General features: G+C 42.7%; 1 protein-coding gene across 1 annotated transcript in view; it reads left to right on the top strand.

Annotated features, from left to right (window-relative positions):
* dnah1 (dynein, axonemal, heavy chain 1) overlaps positions 1–19,407 on the top strand; it is a 194,400-nt gene that overhangs the window by 120,174 nt on the left and 54,819 nt on the right. Inside the window, 14 exon segments of the mRNA XM_034167607.1 lie at positions 16–126; positions 10,601–10,786; positions 11,387–11,578; positions 12,353–12,521; positions 12,626–12,742; positions 12,745–12,794; positions 12,797–12,817; positions 15,360–15,491; positions 15,569–15,694; positions 15,940–16,059; positions 16,448–16,519; positions 16,521–16,575; positions 16,578–16,597; positions 16,703–16,863. Coding sequence (XP_034023498.1) covers positions 16–126; positions 10,601–10,786; positions 11,387–11,578; positions 12,353–12,521; positions 12,626–12,742; positions 12,745–12,794; positions 12,797–12,817; positions 15,360–15,491; positions 15,569–15,694; positions 15,940–16,059; positions 16,448–16,519; positions 16,521–16,575; positions 16,578–16,597; positions 16,703–16,863 — 1,532 coding nt within the window.

Consider the following 19,407-nt stretch of genomic DNA (forward strand, 5'->3'; position numbering starts at 1 on the left):
TATTCTACTTTGCAGCTCTTGAGCACAGAGGACGATGCAAGTAAGATGCAGGAAGAACAGGAGAAGATGAGGCCACTTCTGGAGGAGGCTGCTAAAGACACTGGGGCTACAATGGAGATCATCAAAGTAAGGAAACACAAATAGAAGTAAAATTGCTACAAAGAATTAGCATGTATGTGTAATGGTTTAGCAAATAGACTCCAATGCAGAGACCACAATGGTGGATGGTAAATGCAGGTTTATTATCCAGGTAGCAAAAATATTATGGTCTTGAACAGAAGCTGAACAGGCTTAGTCAAAAACAAGAAATAGGTCAGACAGAAAGGTAAGACAGACACTCAGAAAACAGTGTCTCAAAAGGATTATCAAAAATATAGCCTAAAAGCTCAGTAACAGAATTCTCATGCCAAGTGATCAGTTCAAAATGACAGACAAAAACAGGAACATGGCCAAGGTCTATAACAGAAAGGCTGAAACATTGGAGAATGGCACTGGGACAGTAACACTCCAGATCAGGACAAACCTATGCAATGTGCAGATGTGGGACCTCTTAATGCTGTTAAACATGTGAGACCACAAGGCAGAAAACAGGAAGTTAAGCTACACAAAACAAACACGAGAAATGCTATATATGTAAAAGTGCAGCAGAATATTTACCAGGGGGAACATTAGCCATGTAAAATGGAGAATAATAATAACACACAGAGAATAATGGCAGACAGAATATAGCAGAAATGTGGTCAGATTGAAAAATGTGCCATTTTCAAGTCCTTACTTCATCTTATTTTGTCAGTGGCATGCTCTGTCAGTGTTTAACATGTTCCCAGTAATTTCTTACCGCATGCGCGTTCACGTGCATTCCATATGCAATTAATTCCTTCAACGTTCTTACTAAAACAAGCACTTCATAACTATCAAGTACCACATTGTTACTGCGTCCATCTTTTCCTTATCAATTCTGCAGTTTGCGCTGCATTTTTTTTAATTCTGCAGTTGTCTGCATGCACAAAACAGTTCTATTGACAAAGTGCCGTGCATGCTCAGATATGCTCTGTGCGTGCACTCATGCTTTGAATCTAATCTTTATTTGTAGGAAGAGTTGTGGGAGATTTGTTTTGTTTTTTTTGCATTTGAACACACAAACTCAGTTGTGATCAGAAATTTACATAAACCCATCATGGGCATGAATGTCATGGTAATTTTGGGCTTTTAGTGATGTCTCTGAACTGTGCCTTTGCCAAGGTGGAATGATTGTACAGTATACATATATCATAAATAACTTTTAAAAAAAGAACTGGATGCACAAATTTGAATTCATTCTGGATTTTCTCTAATCCACACAGGGTCAAAATTATTCACACAGACTCAATGACATTCATGCCCACGACAACTATACATAAACGTTCAATTACAACTGTATGCCCCACTCAGACATGTTTGTTTTTTTTGCACGGGCGAGTGCATTTTTTCACAACACATATAGATGCGGCACAAGTACTTTAAAAAAATCATTCTGTATTGCAAAGCAGTTATCATATCACTGTGTGAGGAACTGGCAAATTGATGTCCCACAGCTACAAGCAGGTGCCCCTGCGTGCTGACGTGCACAGAACAGAACTTGTGACAGAGGTTTCGCGGCTGTCTCCTGCATAAATGAGGATAGATACACTCTTCCTCGACCCGTGCGCTCTGCTCCAAGGCTGTGGACGGAGCATCATGCTCACTGCTCCCCGCTGCTCCGCCTACATGGTGTCTCCACTCTGGCAGAGCAAAGTCCATTAGAATGTAGCAGAGCAGAGCCAGAACTCCAGCGAATGATGCAGGCAGCTAGTTTATGAAATAAAAGGTGTTTGAAAGTGGACAGACAGGGTGGAACAACGGGTTTGAATCCCACCGCAGAGGACAGGAGCTCTGATCACATTTTTAGCTGAAGTGACTTGAATCTGACCTTTTTTGTGTGCCTGCAAGCGTGTGTGTTTTCCAGTTTTTACAGTAATTTTCCAGCAGCTGGAAACTCTCTTTTTATTGTCATGTACATTGATACAATAATAATATTATTATTAATAATAATGATAATGATGATGAAATTTGAAACGAGGCTTATCTTCATAATTACCGTATTTTCTGGACTATAAGTCGCACCGGAGTATAAGTCGCACCAGCCACTTTATCCATTATAAAGGATAATAAACCATAAATAAGTTGCACTGGACTATAAGTCGCATGGACATACAGTTATGTTAACTTAACATGAAAAGTTCAGATGATAATATTGTGACGGCTACCGTTTTCGGATGCATATTTCACCCAGTCGCAACTTGTAATCTGCAGAGTATGATTTTCTTTTTGGTGGCATTTTTTTCGGGCCTTCTCCGTTGTCTTGTTGAGTTTATCAGTAATGTTGAAATTTTATTTTTCTATGGTAGTCAGAAGTCGCAGGAACAGTCACACAAGCCTTGAGTGCCCTCCTCGTGAGCTGTATTTTACCTACAGATATGTTTGTATTTTGCGGACCACATTGCGACCCGAACCATAACCCCACACCATCGCTGAACGGTTCTTTTCTAACATATTACCCACTGTGGACCATAGTACACACCGGGTGTCAGCTGCCGATGTTTGTGCAGCACCTACCTGTGCAGCTCATGACCTCCCCGTGGTGTCGACGCCAGCTTCTTCCAAGTGCAGACGCTAATCCTCCACCGTCGCTCATCCAGTGCCTCTCACGCAGCTCCTCCAGTGTCAACTTACTGCTCACACTGATATCCAAGGGTTGAAGCTGTTTTGTTAGCCCTCCCGGAATAACAGCAAGCACCATGTTCGTCTGCTTCACACGCTGTTTCACAATCATTGTCTGGGTGAGGTGAGGAATACGCATTCAATGTTCTGTTCTCTGATTGGTTATCGCGAGCAGCGTGACCAATATGGCGGCCGCCATACTACAGTGCCCATGATGCATTGCATTTCCGTTTCCGGTGGCCATTTTAAAACATAGTGCGACTCTGTCACGTAAAATTGTTTTATTACAGTAAATTAATTGAGAATCTACCAGTATATTTTTCATTTATAAATCGCTCTGGAGTATAGGTCGCACCCCTGGCCAAAACATGTAAAAAAGTGCGACTTATAGTCCGAAAAATACGGTAACTGATTTGATGGAGAAAAAGAATCACATTTGATTTCATTGGCATGGGAACATTTCAATTTTCAATTTCAATTTTCAATTTATTTTCATTTATGTAGTGCCAAATCACAACAGAGTTGCCTCAAGCGCGCTTCACACAAGTAAAGTCTAACCTTACTAACCCCCAGAGCAGCAGTTGGTAAGGAAAAACTCCTTCTGAGGAATAAACCTCAAGAAGACCAAACTCAAAGGGGTGACCCTCTGCTTGGGCCATGCTACGGACATACACTCAACAAAAATATAAATGCAACACTTTTGGTTTTGCTCCCATTTTGTATGAGATGAACTCAAAGATCTAAAACTTTTTCCACATACACAATATCACCATTTCTCTCCTTTGCTGAGATAATCCATCCCACCTCACAGGTGTGCCATACCAAGATGCTGATTAGACACCATTAGTGCACAGGTGTGCCTTAGACTGTCCACAATAAAAGGCCAGACCACGTGTAACCACACCAGCCCAGGACCTCCACATCCAGCATGTTCACCTCCAAGATCGTCTGAGACCAGCCACTCAGACAGCTGCTGAAACAATCGGTTTGCATAACCAAAGAATTCCTGCACAAACTGTCAGGAACCGTCTCAGGGAAGCTCATCTGCATGCTCGTCGTCCTCATCGGGGTCTCGACCTGACTCCAGTTCGTCGTCGTAACCGACTTGAGTGGGCAAATGCTCACATTCGCTGGCATTGGCATGTTGGAGAGGTGTTCTCTTCATGGATGAATCCCGGTTCACACTGTCCAGGGCAGATGGCAGACAGCGTGTGTGGCGTCGTGTGGGTGAGCGGTTTTCTGATGTCAATGTTGTGGATCGAGTGACCCATGGTGGCGGTGGGGTTATGGTATGGGCAGGTATCTGTTATGACGAAGAACACAGGTGCATTTTATTGGCATTTTGAATGCACAGAGATACCGTGACGAGATCCTGAGGCCCATTGTTGTGCTATACATCCAAGAACATCACCTCATGTTGCAGCAGGATAATGCATGGCCCCATGTTGCAAGGATCTGTACACAATTCTTGGAAGCTGAAAATGTCCCAGTTCTTGCATGGCCGGCATACTCACCAGACATGTCACCCATTGAGCATGTTTGGGATGCTCTGGACCGGCGTATACGACAGCGTGGTACCAGGTTCCTGCCAATATCCAGCAACTTCGCACAGCCATTGAAGAGGAGTGGACCAACATTCCACAGGCCCACAATTGACAACCTGATCAACTCTATGCAAAGGAGATGTGTTGCACTGCATGAGGCAAATGTGTGGTCACACCACATACTGACTGGTATCCCCCCCAGTAAACAAAACTGCACCTTCAGTGTGGCCTTTTATTGTGGACAGTCTAAGCACACCTGTGCACTAATCATGGTGTCTAATCAGCATCTTGGTAGGCACACCTGTGAGGTGGGATGGGATTATATCAGCAAAGGAGAAGTGCTCACTATCACAGATTATTAGACTGGTTGTGAACAATATTTGAGGGAAATGGTGATATTGTGTATGTGGAAAAAGTTTTAGATCTTTGAGTTCATCTCATACAAAATGGGAACAAAACCAAAAGTGTTGCGTTTATATTTTTGTTGAGCATAAATTACAGAACAATTCACAAAACAAATATATAGGAAATGCTGTTGGTGCACAGGACGGGAGGGTCTCCAGCACAAATACCACACCCATCTCTGGATGGAGCTGCACCTTAAACAGAGAGAAAAAAAAAACAGAATTAGGCATCAGAAAGACAAGAAATACAGTATAACTTGCCAGCATTAAACAACAGAAAAACAGGAAATACTAGGTGATCGCAGGCCACTAGCCCTAAGCTTCACTAAAAGACCAAGGAATTTTAGGTAAGTTGAAGGCTGCGGCATGCTCCGTTTCCTAATAAACTGGATTAAAGAGTAAAAAGCGTCGAACTATACTATGACAGTATGCTAACCAATACGAAGGGAAATAACATGCGTCTAAGTCTGGACTTGAAAGTCTCAACAGAATCTGTTATATGCGCAGGGAGATCATTCCACAGAACAGGGCATGATAAGAGAAAGCTCTATGACCCACAGACTTCTAATTCACCCTAGGAACACAAAGTAGTCCTGCACCCCGAGAATGCAAAGCCTGGGCCGGTACATAAGGTTTTATTAGGTCAGCTAGGTAGGGAGGTGCCAGTCTGTGAACAGTTTTATAGACTAGTAGCAGAACCTTAATATCTGATCTCACTGGGACAGGAAGCCAGTGAAGGGATGCCAAAATGGGTGTAATGTGGTTGAACTTTCAGCTTTGTGTCAAAAGTCTGGCTGCAGCATTTTGAATCAATTGGAGAGCCCTAATGCTGGACTCCGGTAAACCAGAAAATAGAACATTGCAGTAGTCCAATCTTGAAAAGATAAACACTTGGATCAGGGTCTCAGCATCAGCCATAGACGGGATGGGACAAATCTTCGCTATATTTCGCAGGTGGAAGAAAGCAGTCCTCATAATATTTCTAATGTGGAGGTCAAAGGACAATGTAGGATCAAAAATTACCCCAAGATTCCTCACTTTGTCAGTGTAATGTATGACACAGGAGCCTAGTCTCAGCATTAACTGGCCAAATTGATGCCGATGTCTCACTGGACCAAGAACCATCATTTCAGTCTTATCAGAATTTAAAAGTAGGAAGTTTCTAGACATCCAGCTTCTCACTGATGCAAGGCAATCGTCTAAGGATTATATGTGAATGAGATTACCAGCAGTTATTGGCATGTATAACTGAGTATCATCAGCATAGCAGTGAAAGGTAATCCCAAAACCCCGCAATATGTGCCCAAGTGGTGCTATATAAAGGGAGAAAAGCAGGGGGCCTAAGACGGACCCCTATGGAACCCCAAATTTCATGTCACTAAGGTTAGAGGTAGTCTTACTGTACAAAACACAGTGAGAACGACTGGTCAAGTATGACGTCAAGCATGCAATGACACTCCCAGTAATCCCAAAATGATTTTCCAGTCTAACAAGTAGAATATGATATTCCACGGTATCATCAAACATTTCAGTTTAGATTTTCTTTTGACCCACAAATGAAGACCAAAAAATTAGGGAGAAAAAAGGCAAACAGTACATTATCAAATTTCTGTCAAACCTAAAATGATTGCAAATTAATTATTGCTAAATATTTACACATTTAGCCTAATATTTACAAACATCAACCTAAATATTAAGCTAAATGTTGAGACAAATATGCACCTTAATAAAAGAGCTAATTGTTCCTCCCTGAAAGACAGATTTAAAAAGCATCTAATGACAGACATTTAGCATGTAAGGGCCTGTTTGTTCAGATTTGCAATTCATGGATAGATATTTTGTAAAAAACTCAGCCACATGGGTTGTGCAGCCAGTACATTCTGAGTGCCGGTCCCAAGCCCGGATAAATGAGGGTTGCGTCAGGAAGGGCATCTGGCGTAAAACAAACCAACCCAACTATGCAGACTAAGAATCAAATTTCCATACCAGATCGGTCAAGGCCTAGGTTAACAATGTCCACCACTGGTGCTGTTGCCCAACAGGGTGCCGGTGGAAATTGGGCTACTGCTGGGCAAAGACAACAAAGAGGAGGAGGAGAACGTTTCCACAAACAGCGGGAGAAGAAGAAAACTAGAAGAGTGGAAATGAGAGTGGGGACTTTGAATGTTGGGAGTATTACTGGTAAAGGAACAGAGCTGGCTGATATGATGGAGAGGAGAAAGGTAGACATATTGTGTGTGCAAGAGACCAAGTGGAAGGGAAGTAAGAGCAGTAGCATCGGCGGTGGGTACATGTTGTTGTAACATGGTGAGGACAGCAAGAGAAATGGTGTTGGGGGTCATTTTAAAGGAAGAGTATGTTAAAAGTGTGTTGGAGGTTAAGTGAGTGTCTGACAGAATGATGAATGTGAAGTTGGAAATTGAAGGGGTGATGATGAATATCATCAGTGCATATGCCCCACAGGTAGGTTGTGAGATGAAGGAGAAATAAGATTTCCGGAGTGTGTTAGATGAGGTGGTGGAGAGTGTGCCCAAGCATGAAAGAGTGGTGATAGGAGCGGACTTCAATGGGCATGTTGGTGAAGGGAACAGAGGTGATGAGGAAGTAATGGGTAGATATGGTATCAAGGATAGGAATAGGGAAGGACAGATGGTAGTTGATTTTACAAAAAGGATGGAAATGGCTGTCGTGAATACCTACTTTAAGAAAAGGGAGGAGCACAGGGTAACATATAAGAGTGGAGGAAGATGCACACAGGTGGACTACATTCTTTATAGGAGATGCAAGCTAAAAGAAATCAGAGATTGTAAGACGGTGGCAGGAGAGAGTGTCGTTAGACAGCATAGGATGGTTGTTTGTAGGATGAATTTAGAGGTAAAGAAGAAGAAGAGAGTGAGAGCTCAACAAAGGATCAGACGGTGGAAGCTGAAGGAGGAAATTTAGCGAGCAGGAGAGAGAAGCACTGGTTGGATGGGAAGCAATTTTGGACAACTAGAAAAGTACTGCAGATGTGGTGAGGGAGACAGCTAGGACAGTACTGGGTATGACATCTGGACAGTGGAAGGAAGACAAGGAGACTTGGTGGTGGAATGAAGAGGTCCAGGAAAGCATAAGGAGAAAGACATTGGCGAAAACGTTTTGGGATAGTCAAAGAGATGAAGAAAGTAGACAGGAGTACAAGGAGATGCGGCGTAAGGCAAAAAGAGAAGTGGCAAAAGTGAAGGAAAAGGCATTTTGTGAGCTGTACAAGAAGTTGAATAGTAAGGAAGGAGAAAAGGACTTGTACCGATTGGCCAGACAAAGGGACAGAGCTGGAAAGGATGTGCAGCAAGTTAGGGTGCTAAAAGATGCACATGGTAATGTGCTGACAAGTGAGGAGTGTGTGCTGAGAAGGTGGAGGAAATATTTTGAAGAGCTGATGACTGAAGAAAATGAGTGAGAGAAAAGGCTGGATGATGTGGTGAGAGTAAATCAGGAAGTACAAGAGATTAGTAAGGAAGAAGTGAGGGCTGCTATGAAGAGGATGAAGAGTGGAAAGGCAGTTGGTCCAGATGACATTCCAGTGGAAGCATGGAAATGTCTAGGAGAGATGGCAGTAGAGTTTCTAACCAGATTGTTTAATAAAATCTTGGAAAGAAAGAGGATGCCTGAGGAGTGGAGACAAAGTGTGCTGGTTCCAATTTTCAAGAACAAGGGTGATGTGCAGAGCTGTAGTAACTACAGAGGCATAAAGTTGATTGGTCACAGAATGATGTTATGGGAAAGAGTAGTAGAAGCTAGGCTTAGAAAACAGGTGAAGATCTGTGAGCAGCAATATGGTTTCATGCCAAGAAAGAGCACTACAAATGCAATGTTTGCTCTGAGAATATTGTTGAAGTACAGAGAAGGCCAGAAAGAGTTACATTGTGTGTTTGTGGACTTAGAAAAAGCTTATGACAGGGTGCCAAGAGAAGAGCTGTGGTAATGTATGAGGAAGTCTGGAGTGGCAGAGAAGTATGTTAGGGTAGTACAGGACATGTACAAGAATAGTGTGACAGCGGTGAAATGCGCAGTCAGAATGACAGACTCATTCAAGGTGGAGGTGGGATTAGACCAAGGATCAGCTCTGAGTCCTTTCTTGTTTGCAGTGGTGATGGACAGTTGACGGATGAGATCAGACAGGAGTCCCCATGGACTATGATGTTTGCAGATGACATTGTAATCTGTTGTGAGAGTAGAGAGCAAGTTGAGTCTAGTCTGGAGAGGTGGAGATATGTTTTGGAGAGAAGGGGAATGAAAGTCAGTAGAAGCAAGATTGAGTACATGTGTGTGAATGGGAGGGAGCCCAGTGGAATAGGAGTAGTTACAAGGAGTAGAAGTGGTGAAAGTAGATGAGTTTAAATATTTGGGGTCAGCTGTTCAAAATAATGGAGAGTATGGTCGAGAGGTGAAGAAGAGAGTGCAGGCAGGGTGGAGTGGGTGGAGAAAGGTGGCAGGAGTGATTTGTGACTGAAGAATATCAGCAAGCGTGAAGGGGAAAGTTTACAAGACAGTAGTGAGACCAGCTATGTTGTACGGTTTAGAGACAGTGGCACTAACAAAAAGACAGGAGGTAGAGCTGGAGGTGGCAGAGCTGAAGATGTTGAGATTCTCTTTGGTAGTGATGAGAATGGACAAGATTAGGAATGAACATATCAGAGGGACAGCTCAGGTGGGACGGTTTGGAGACAAAGTCAGAGAGGTGAGATTAAGATGGTTTGGACATGTGCGGAGGAGGGACCCAGGGTATATAGGGAGAAGGATGCTGAGGATGGAGCCACCAGGCAGAAAGCGAAGAGGGAAGCCAAAGAGGAGGTTTATGGATGTGCTGAGGGAGGACATGCAGGTGGTTGGTGTGACAGAGGAAGATACAGAGGACAGGGTGAGATGAAAATGGTTGATCTGCTGTGGCGACCCCTAACAGGAACAGCCGAAAGACAAAGAAGAAGGATATTTTGTAATAGACTTATTGTAACCTACGGTCTTTTGATGTCAATTTCAATTGAAAATTCAGGGGCACTTGTAATATATATATATATATGTGTGTGTGTGTAAAATAATAAAAAAAAATTAAATAAAAAACAATAAAATAATAAAAAATGTGTGTTTGTGCAAAAAAAACAAAAAATGGCGAGAGGGCACTCGGAGAGTGTCTCACCCGGGGATTAATTCAGTGTAGAACCACCACTGGCTCCACTGTGCACACAGGTGGGCATCCAAGCATGCATGCTTTGAAGCAAGCTGGATTTGTTGAAAGAGCTGTGGGAGAACGTTTACTTTTAGGGTGTCGGGGGCGGGGGGGGAGCAGCATTCAGTACCATGGACAGTGATTGAATGGCATATTTAATTTGAAGCAGCCCACAGAAGTCAATGCAGTCGTTAATACGTCGTAATTTAATACTATGTCCTGATTTTCCCATGTCCTCACTGCACATATTTGAACATGTCCAAAGTTTGAACACATCCTCTATGTCCCTGCAGAAAACACTGAGCTGTTTGCTGTATCTACTGAGTTCCTAATAAACTGTGCAGGTTCTGGCTCGGCCCTGCTGGTGTTTTGTGGACATTCTGGAAATGTGACTGTGTGTGTCGGGGTATAAGGAAGCACAAACAGAAGTAAAATTCTTTGTTGAATTAGGATATACTTCACCATGGAGATGATCAAAGTACGGAAAGACAAATAGATATGAAATTACTAAAGAATTAGCATACACCTTTTCTGCAGTCAAAGATGTGTGTTTTATGTATGTTTGAGTTTTTTTTTCCATATATTATTGCTGTTACTTTGGTGTAACCATTGTATTTCTAATATATAGAGAGAGACAGCAAATTGTGGAAAATGAATTTACGTTATAATCTCATATACTGAGTGAGCTTTATACTGTGTGCTGCCAGAAAGACAAAGTAGCTGCAGAAGAGACCCGCAAGTCAGTGCAGGAGGAAGAAGCCAAGGCATCAGAGAAAGCCAGTTTTGCCGAAGGAATTGCAGCAGATGCCCAGAAGGACTTGGACAAGGCTCTGCCAGCTCTGGAGGAAGCACTTAAAAGTCTCAAGAAACTCAACAAAACTGATGTCACTGAGGTCACGGGTTAATGCATATTATGTAAACTATGATATGTAGTGTACATATCATAACAGTAGTCTTTGTTTTGTTTTGAATCTACAGAGGTATATAATATTTGTCGATGTCTATATGTTTGCTAGTTTGTTGCTTAGCAGGGTTACTCAGTTACTTCTGAAAGGAACCTTACAGCACCTGGGAATAGGTATTGAGCTTGAACTGAAATTAGTTTTGTAAGTCGGATGTGACAAAGGAGCAAGTCCACGACTTTAACATTGCAAGACAGGGCTTTTGTGCCTTGGCAGAGGTATGCACTCTGAGGCCTTGGCCATACATTTTCCTGGGGTTGTTACATGGTGCGCACTTTGTTGTGAAAAAGCCATAATTCTCACAGCAGTACATAATTTGCCAGCCTCTGTCAATTTGTTTAGGACATGATGTTGGTCGTTATTACCCTGTGGGTATAGGTGGGCTTTCTGACTGCTCTTGTAGTTACATGTCATAGGTGGTATACTCCTACTTGGACCTCTGCTACAATGGCAAGCATAAAGTAAGTTTCATGGGTGCTCTTGTTGATTTGCATATTTTTTTGTTAAAATTGAGCCATATGTTTTCTATAGGTGCGAGCCTTGCAGCGACCTCCTCGTGGGGTGAAGCTGGTAATTGAGGCAGTGTGCCTCATGAAGGGCATTAAACCCAAAAAGATACCTGGAGAGAAGCCTGGCACAAAGATAGATGATTACTGGGAGCCTGGAAAGGGTTTGCTCCAGGACCCTGGCAAGTTTCTTGAGAGTCTTTTCAACTATGACAAGGTAAGGAATGATTTGTTGCGTCATTATTACACATCCACCAAGGATGTAATAAAATGATCAGCGTTTATTTATTTGTCTGTCTGTCTGTCTGTTAGCAGGATTACATCAAAACTACTGTACGGATTTTGATGAAATTTCACCACAGATAGATATTAGGCCATGGAAGAACCCATTACATTTGGAGGTGATCCAGATTCTGGATCAAATTTCACTTTATATAGGCTTTGAATGGTTGCTGTTAGCAGGATTACGTCAAAACTACTGTAGGGATTTTGATGAACCTTGCAACACAGATACATATTAGGCATGGAAGACTCCATTAAATTTTGGAGGTGATCTGGATCCAGATCCGGATTCTGGGTCAAGATTTCGCTTTATATAGACTTTGAAGGATTACGTCAAAAATACGTCACGGATTCTCACCAAATTTGCACCACCGATAGCTATTAGGGCACGGAAGACTCCACTGAATTTTGAAGGTGATCCAGATCCGAAACCAGATGCTGGATTACGTCAAAACTACTTCACAGATTCTCACCAAATTTGCACCACCGATAGCTATTAGGGCATGGAAGACTCCACTGAATTTTGGAGGTGATCCAGATCCGGATTGGTGGACATCAGAAATCTGATTGCTCTTATTTGTATAGTGTTGTACTCTGAGTTTTGCTTTCCACTTAAAGGTCTGAAGATTGAAAATTTAATTGAGTTGTGCAGCTAAAATACTGTAGCTGTCTTAATACCATCTTTTCTGCTAATAATTGTTTCCTGCAGGATAACATCCCAGATCACATCATCAAATCCATCCAGCCCTACATAGATAATGAAGAATTCATGCCAGAGTCCATTGCCAAGGTTTCCAAAGCCTGCACCTCTATTTGCCAGTGGGTGAGAGCCATGCATAAATATCATGGTGTGGCGAAGACTGTGGAGCCAAAAAAAGGTTAATTTAAAATACACATATCAGCAGTTCTCTCTTTAACCAAAGGAAACTTTTATAACGTAACCATGTACATATAGAATTACAATGTCCATCTTTTTGTACAGCAAGCTCTGTTAGCGTCAGGAAGACTTAGCGGCAAACCCAAGCGCATCCTAGATGATGCAAAGGCAAAATAGCAGCAGCGGAGGAGGGTATTGCCACTTTGCAAGCGACGTACCAGGAATCCTCGCCAAGAAAGAGGAGCTGGACAATAAGTTTCAACTGTGTGAGACCACCGCCTAGTCAGAGCAGACAAGGTGAGAAAAATGGAGATAAGTCCTGTAGCAAGTATAACCTACTTAGTGTCATAATAACAAATAGCTTTATTTATCTAGCACTTTCAGGATAAATACATTTCAGAGTGCTGACAATATCAATTTGACATAAAGCAATCCACAGTTTTAAAGAACATTACATGACAGTAAACAATGATTAAACAACTACCATCAAAAACATATACAGACAATATAAACATAAAATATTAAATTACTAAAAAATAAATAAACTATGGGGGCAGCACAGTGGCTTAGTGGTTAGGCACTGTAGCCTCACAGCAAGTAGGTTATCGGATCAAGTCCCACCTGTAGCCTTTCTGTGTGGAGTTTGCATGTTCTCCCCATGTTTCAACTTGGGACTCCGGCAATGGATGGTCGCATTCCTCCCCTCTCCTCTCCTCCTTTTTCTGTTCTCTATCTCTGCTCCGACCTTCAAAGTCCCAGCTTAACCAGACCGTGGAATTCTTCAAAATTAAGATTTGGATTAACCATGGAATTGATCAGCTGTCTCTCAATGCTATTGACACCATTTTTTTGACAAGGAATCAGGGTTGGGGGACCCTGCGGTGCCCTGATGGAACCTACCCAGCGGGCTATGCTCTCAACGCATGAGAGAAGGACGGGGTGTGACATGCCTTGGCTCCACTCTCTGTGGAAGACGTGAGGATTATTTTTATTCGCTTATGGTGTGATGTTTTGCGCTGATGGTTGTGCGCTGCCCTGAACCACAGGAATATTAGCAAGCCGGCTGCTTCCAGAATCTCATCCCCTTATCAGTCCATCATGATTAATGAGTTGGGCAATGCTGTGCAGTCTCAGACTGCGTGAACTCTTGAACCTCAAACACAAAATGGATACCATCTGGAGCACTACACTGCATTGCAAAGGAATGTGCTGCTTCATAAATTTTCAGTCAGAGGTGCAGGGAAAATGGATTCTGTATCTCTACGCCTAACATCAACATGGCAGCTTATCGGCTCCTGAAGGCCAAATACCTGCTCTTCCCCAGAAGGATCTATGGCCTTGGCGAAGGAACTCGGCTCCCCCTTCTCATCTGTCTACTCCCCATCCCCCACCCCACCCCAGCCTGCTGTTGCCTGGCAATGACAGACTTTACACACACATGGACAGAAACTGACAGAAACTTAACTCATCTGCACACGACACATGTCTCCCTCCCTCCATCCCCATTACCCCCCTCCCCGTGTCTCTCCACTCCCCTCACCCTGGCTTCCTCCCTGCCACCTCGAAGGCTTCGCTGTTTTTTCTGCTGCATCATCCGAATTAAGGTAATTCGGATGATGCAGCCCAGCTTGGGGGCTGAAGCTTGAAGCCCTGCTTCAAGTTTAGTGCACATAAACAATGTCAAATGTATATGTGTTGTCTTTCATTTTGATGTGTGCCATTATTACAGTAAACAAGTAATAATTCTGGATTAATTGCTGTATCTTGTCTGAGGTAACTGGAGTGTAAACGTAATTTCGTTGTTGTTGCACTCGTGTAATGACAATGACAATAAATCTCTTACGAGGTCTGTTAGAAAAGTATCCGACCTTTTTATTTTTTGAAAAAACCTGATGGATTTGAATCACGTGTGCTTGCATGAGCCAACCTTGAAGCTTCGTGCGCATGCGTGAATTTTTTCATGCCTGTCGATTGCATCATTTGCTGACAAGCAGCCTTTGTGTGAGGACGTGTGTGTGGTGCTCTCGTCGGAATTTCATTGCAAGGAAAATGGTGGAATGACTGGAGCAGCGCTACTGCATCAAATTTTGCCAGAAACTGGGCGACAGCCAGATGGAAACCATTCGGAAGATTCAGATTCAGCTTTCGGTGACGATCCTATCGGCATCACACAGATTAAGGAGCGGTACAACTGGTTTAAAGACATCTGCACAATGGTGGAGAGCGAGCCACGCTCTGGTCAGCCATCAACATGCTGAAATGACCATATCATTTCCAAAGTGAACGCTGTGGTGATGCGGGACCATCGTGTGACTGTCCGAGAAATTGCAGAAGCGGTGGACATCAGCACTTTATCGGCACATTCCACTGTGACAGAAGATTTGGCCATGAAATGAGTGGCGGTGAAATTCGTGGCAAAGCTGCTGACGGCGGAGCAAAAGCACCTCTGTGTTGAAGTCTCACAGGACATGCTGGACTCCGAAAAATGATGCCCACCTCTTCCACCATTCGGAAGATTCAGACGGCTTTCGGTGGCTTTTCAGTCGTGTGACTATCCGAGAAATTGTGCCGAAAACTCAGATACCATGCCATTGTATTGAATACGCTGTGGACGGCCTGATAAATACCACCTCAACCACAAAAGTACCTGACAACTGATGCCAAAAAACTTTCCAGTCTCTCAAACAAAATGTAATAACATATAAAAACATATTGAAGTGCATTTATATTTTACTTCACATTTTGTTTCAGATCACACTCATATCACAAACCCCAGTTGAGCCATTGCTATGTTTCATGAATGATTTGTGCTTTACTAAAATGCTTTGGTTTTCTCCAGCTTATGGGTTTACTGGCAGATGAGAAGGTGCGTTGGAAGGAGACAGCGCAGCATCTGGATTACTTGGTTAAGAACGTGGCAGGCGATGTGCTCCTATCTGCTGCGTACATTACATATCTAGGGCCTTTCATTGTAAGTTGGTTCAACTCTGTTTGAATGTGAATGTTTATTAGGAGAGCAGCAATAGTGTGCCATCTTTTTGTACTTAGGGAGAATACCGGGCAGCCATGGCAGAGGAGTGGCTGCAGTGTTTTAAGGAGCTGAGTGTTCCACACACAGATGAACCAAACCTGATCACGACCCTAGGAGACCCGGTTAAAATACATTCATGGCAGGTCAGAAGTAACCTGTCATCAGCTGTTCTTCAGGGTTGAATTCCTACTGCAGAAATAGTGGTGTTTGTCATGGTATCATTTTATTTATTTATACACAAACTGCACTCGGCATGGAGATAGTGGCACAACAGGGGACCTGCCAAATTCTACACCTCCAAATGGGAACATATTACCATTTTGGAGTTTTTCATAAGGCTAGACTTTTTTAAATGTCACCACATTAAATTGTGACTTAATGTGTGCAGATATGTGGTTTGCCAAAGGATAACCTTTCAGAGGAAAATGGTGTGATTACCCAGTTCTCTCTGCGTTGGCCTCTGTTCATTGATCCTCAGGGTCAAGCCAACACTTGGATTAAAAACATGGTGAGGACACAAATTTACACATATTTTTCCATAACTGCAGAGATTACATAAAAATATTTAATTTATTGCTTTGAATAAATAATTATTTATTTTTAAATTGTTGAATTATTTAAATAATTTAACATTTCTGATAAATATGTTTTCCCAGTATTTTTAATTCATACTATAGTGGATTCAGTGTAGATGGCTGTTTTTAGAAACAAGTTGCTGTACACTGTATGTTCTTGAGGTTACAGAAAAACTTCTGTAACAACACAGTTATCTGTTAAATCTTTCTTCAAAAAAAGAAAAGAAAAGAAGGGACCTTGTTTTACAGTTTTCAGTTGATTCTGTTTATAATTGAGTTCCACTGGTACAAGTAATTAATTAACCCTTTATTGTTACTCAGGAGCGTGAGAGTGGTTTGGAAATTATGAAGCTCAGTGACCGAAGCCTCCTCACCATTCTGGGAAATGCCATTTCGCCTTGGTACACCCTGCCTCTTAGAGAACATAGGAGAGGAAATAGATCCTGCTCTAGACCTGTATTACTGAAACAGGTAATTTGATGATTCTGTGTAAAACAACAGCCATTGTTTGAGCACTCTAGTTTTGTCAATGCATTGATCTGCCAGACCAACATTTTAGCTTTTTTTGGCACTTAGACATATAAGCACCAAGGCAGCACATGGCTGAAGCTGGGAGATTCAGCTACCGAGTACAATGAAAGCTTCAGAATGTACATCACTACCAAGCTGCCCAACCCACACTACTCTCCAGAGGTCTCCAGCAAAGTCACTCTTATTAACTTCACCCTGTCACCAAGGTAAAACACATGAAGGTATAATTTTTTTTGATACAGCAAGATGTTGTTTTTTATAGGTCTTTCATGATAAATGCTTGCAACCAGACTTTTGACACGAAGCAGAAAGTTTGACCACATTACACCCATTTTGGCATCCCCTTCACTGGCTTCTTGGCCCAGTGAGATCAGATTTTAAGGTTCTGCTACTAGTCTATAAAATTGTTCACGGACTGGCACCTCCCTACCTAGCTGACCTAATTAAACCTTACATACCGGCCTGGGCTTTGCTTTCTCAGGGTGCAGGACTACTTTGAGTCCCTAGGGTGAATAAGAAGTCTGCGGGTCATAGAGATTTCTCTTATCGTGCCTCTATTCTGTGGAATGATCTCCCTGCATCAATAAAACAGTCAGGTTCTATGGAGACTTCAAGTCCAGACTTCAGATGCACTTATTTTCCCTTTGTATGGCTAGCCTACTGGCATAGTATAGTTCTACGCGTTTCACTCTTCATTTTATTAGGAAACAGAGCAGGCCATGGCCTCAGCTTTACCTAAATTCTGGGTCTTTTAGTGAAGCTTAGGGCTAGTGGCCAGCAATCACCTTAGTATTTCCTGTTTTTCTTGTTGTTAATGCTGACAAATTATACTGTATTTCTCATCCTTTCTGATGCCTAATTCTGTTTTTTTTCTCTCTGTTTAAGGTGCAGCTCCCATCCAGAGATGGGTGTGTATTTGTGCTAGAGACCCTCCTGTCCTGTGCACCAACAACATTTCCTGTATATTCGTTTTGTGAATTGTTTGTATTTGTGTCTGTAGCATGGCCCAAGCAGAGGGTCACCCCTTTGAGTCTGATCTGCTTGAGGTTTCTTCCTCAGAGGGAGTTTCTCCTTACCACTGCTGCTCTGAGGGTTAATAAGGTTAGACTTTACTTGTGTGAAGTGCCTTGGGCCGACTCTGTTGTGATTTGGCGCTATATAATAAAATAAATTGAAATTGAAATATATGTCAGATACTGTAACATTTATTCACCTTTGCACCACACCAGTCTCCATTATCATGTGGTTCAAACTGGGTGAATAATTTTATAGTGACTGGAGTGCAAATCCTGCCACTAATCTTGGTTGGAAGATTGGACCTAATACTAATGTTGTGATGGTGGGAGATTGGTGGCAGTTTTCCCCAACCCAAACTGAATGATAACCAACAATAAACTGTTTTCATGACCTACGAGGGGCAGAGAAGTTTTGAGACTGATCCAGAAAAATTAGAGTGTGGTTTTCCGTCTTTTGCATTCTGAGAAACCAACATTTCTCAAGAATGTGTGAAGTGTTGACTCACTGGGTGCAATGTAGAGAAATCTTGTCAGAATACAGATGATGGAGAACCATGCCCTCCATTTTCTGTGTAAGGTCCAAAACATCTTAGTCTCCCCTTGTATTATATACTGAAGAAAATTTTCAACACAGTATTAAAGTATGCCAATAAAACCATATGAGAGGAAACCCACACTACCCAGACAGCGAATGGCACAACATCCCATACCCACATCAAAATAACCCTAGTCTACCCTGTGCCCCCAAAGGACCTGGGATGGAATCAGGTCCACTAAATGACACTTGCCAAGGGCCCACGCTCACACTGAGAGCCACTGCCCAGCAAGATGTATAAGTAGGCAGTATAAGTGGCTAGAGTGCCACAAACAGAGACTGCAGATATATGCTTCAGGGTCCCTGGTTGGTCCTTCGATGTCCTTAAACCTCCTGGTATGTGTAGGAATAGAGCCCAAAACCCCTGCAGCCACCTGGGATCAAACAGCGAGCAGCCAGTAGACCAACCAGGTCCTCCTCAGACTCCCAGATTACAGGTGGCCAGAAAAAAAAGGTGTGAACCTCAGAATGACCCACAGAGTGCCCCCCATGACCCTCAGCATGAGCCTTTCTCCCCACCAGCCCTGGCACTGAGACCCACCCCACAGGAGCGCTGGGGGCACCAAGAACAACCCAGCCCTGCCCCCATGTAGATTGCCCAGTGGGAAACATTTTCACCAACTATAAGACACCAGGTCCCATCAAGGCTCACAACAGCAGCCGTTAATCAGACTGGCACACACCCACAGTGCAACGCCTGGCCAGGAACCACCCAACACGTGAGCAGTGCCAACACAGGACACAAGCTCCCCCCCCTAATTCAAGCCCCACTGTACCACGCATCACCACCCACAGCAGAGCAGGTTGACTCAGGCACCACAATAAACACAAGGTCAAGGTCGCTCTCACCCAAAGGACCATTCCCAAGTCTGGGACTTTTTTTTTTTTTAACAGTGATTGCTTTAATGTGTATAGTAAACTATTCAGAACTTTTCTTTTTTGTGTGTGTCAAGAAAGTACTTCTGGTGTTTTCATTAATGTGTATGTACAATTTGTTTGCTAATGTTTGTGTATTTCTTGTTGGCAAATCCTTTTGAAATATGATGTATAATTTTCCATGACAAGGTCCACATTGAATACAGATTTGCACCATCTTGATATAAATTGTAACAAAATAATTTCTCTTAATTGAGAGAAAG

This window comes from Thalassophryne amazonica, chromosome 3 (assembly GCF_902500255.1).
Source record: "Thalassophryne amazonica chromosome 3, fThaAma1.1, whole genome shotgun sequence".
NCBI lineage: Eukaryota > Metazoa > Chordata > Actinopteri > Batrachoidiformes > Batrachoididae > Thalassophryne > Thalassophryne amazonica.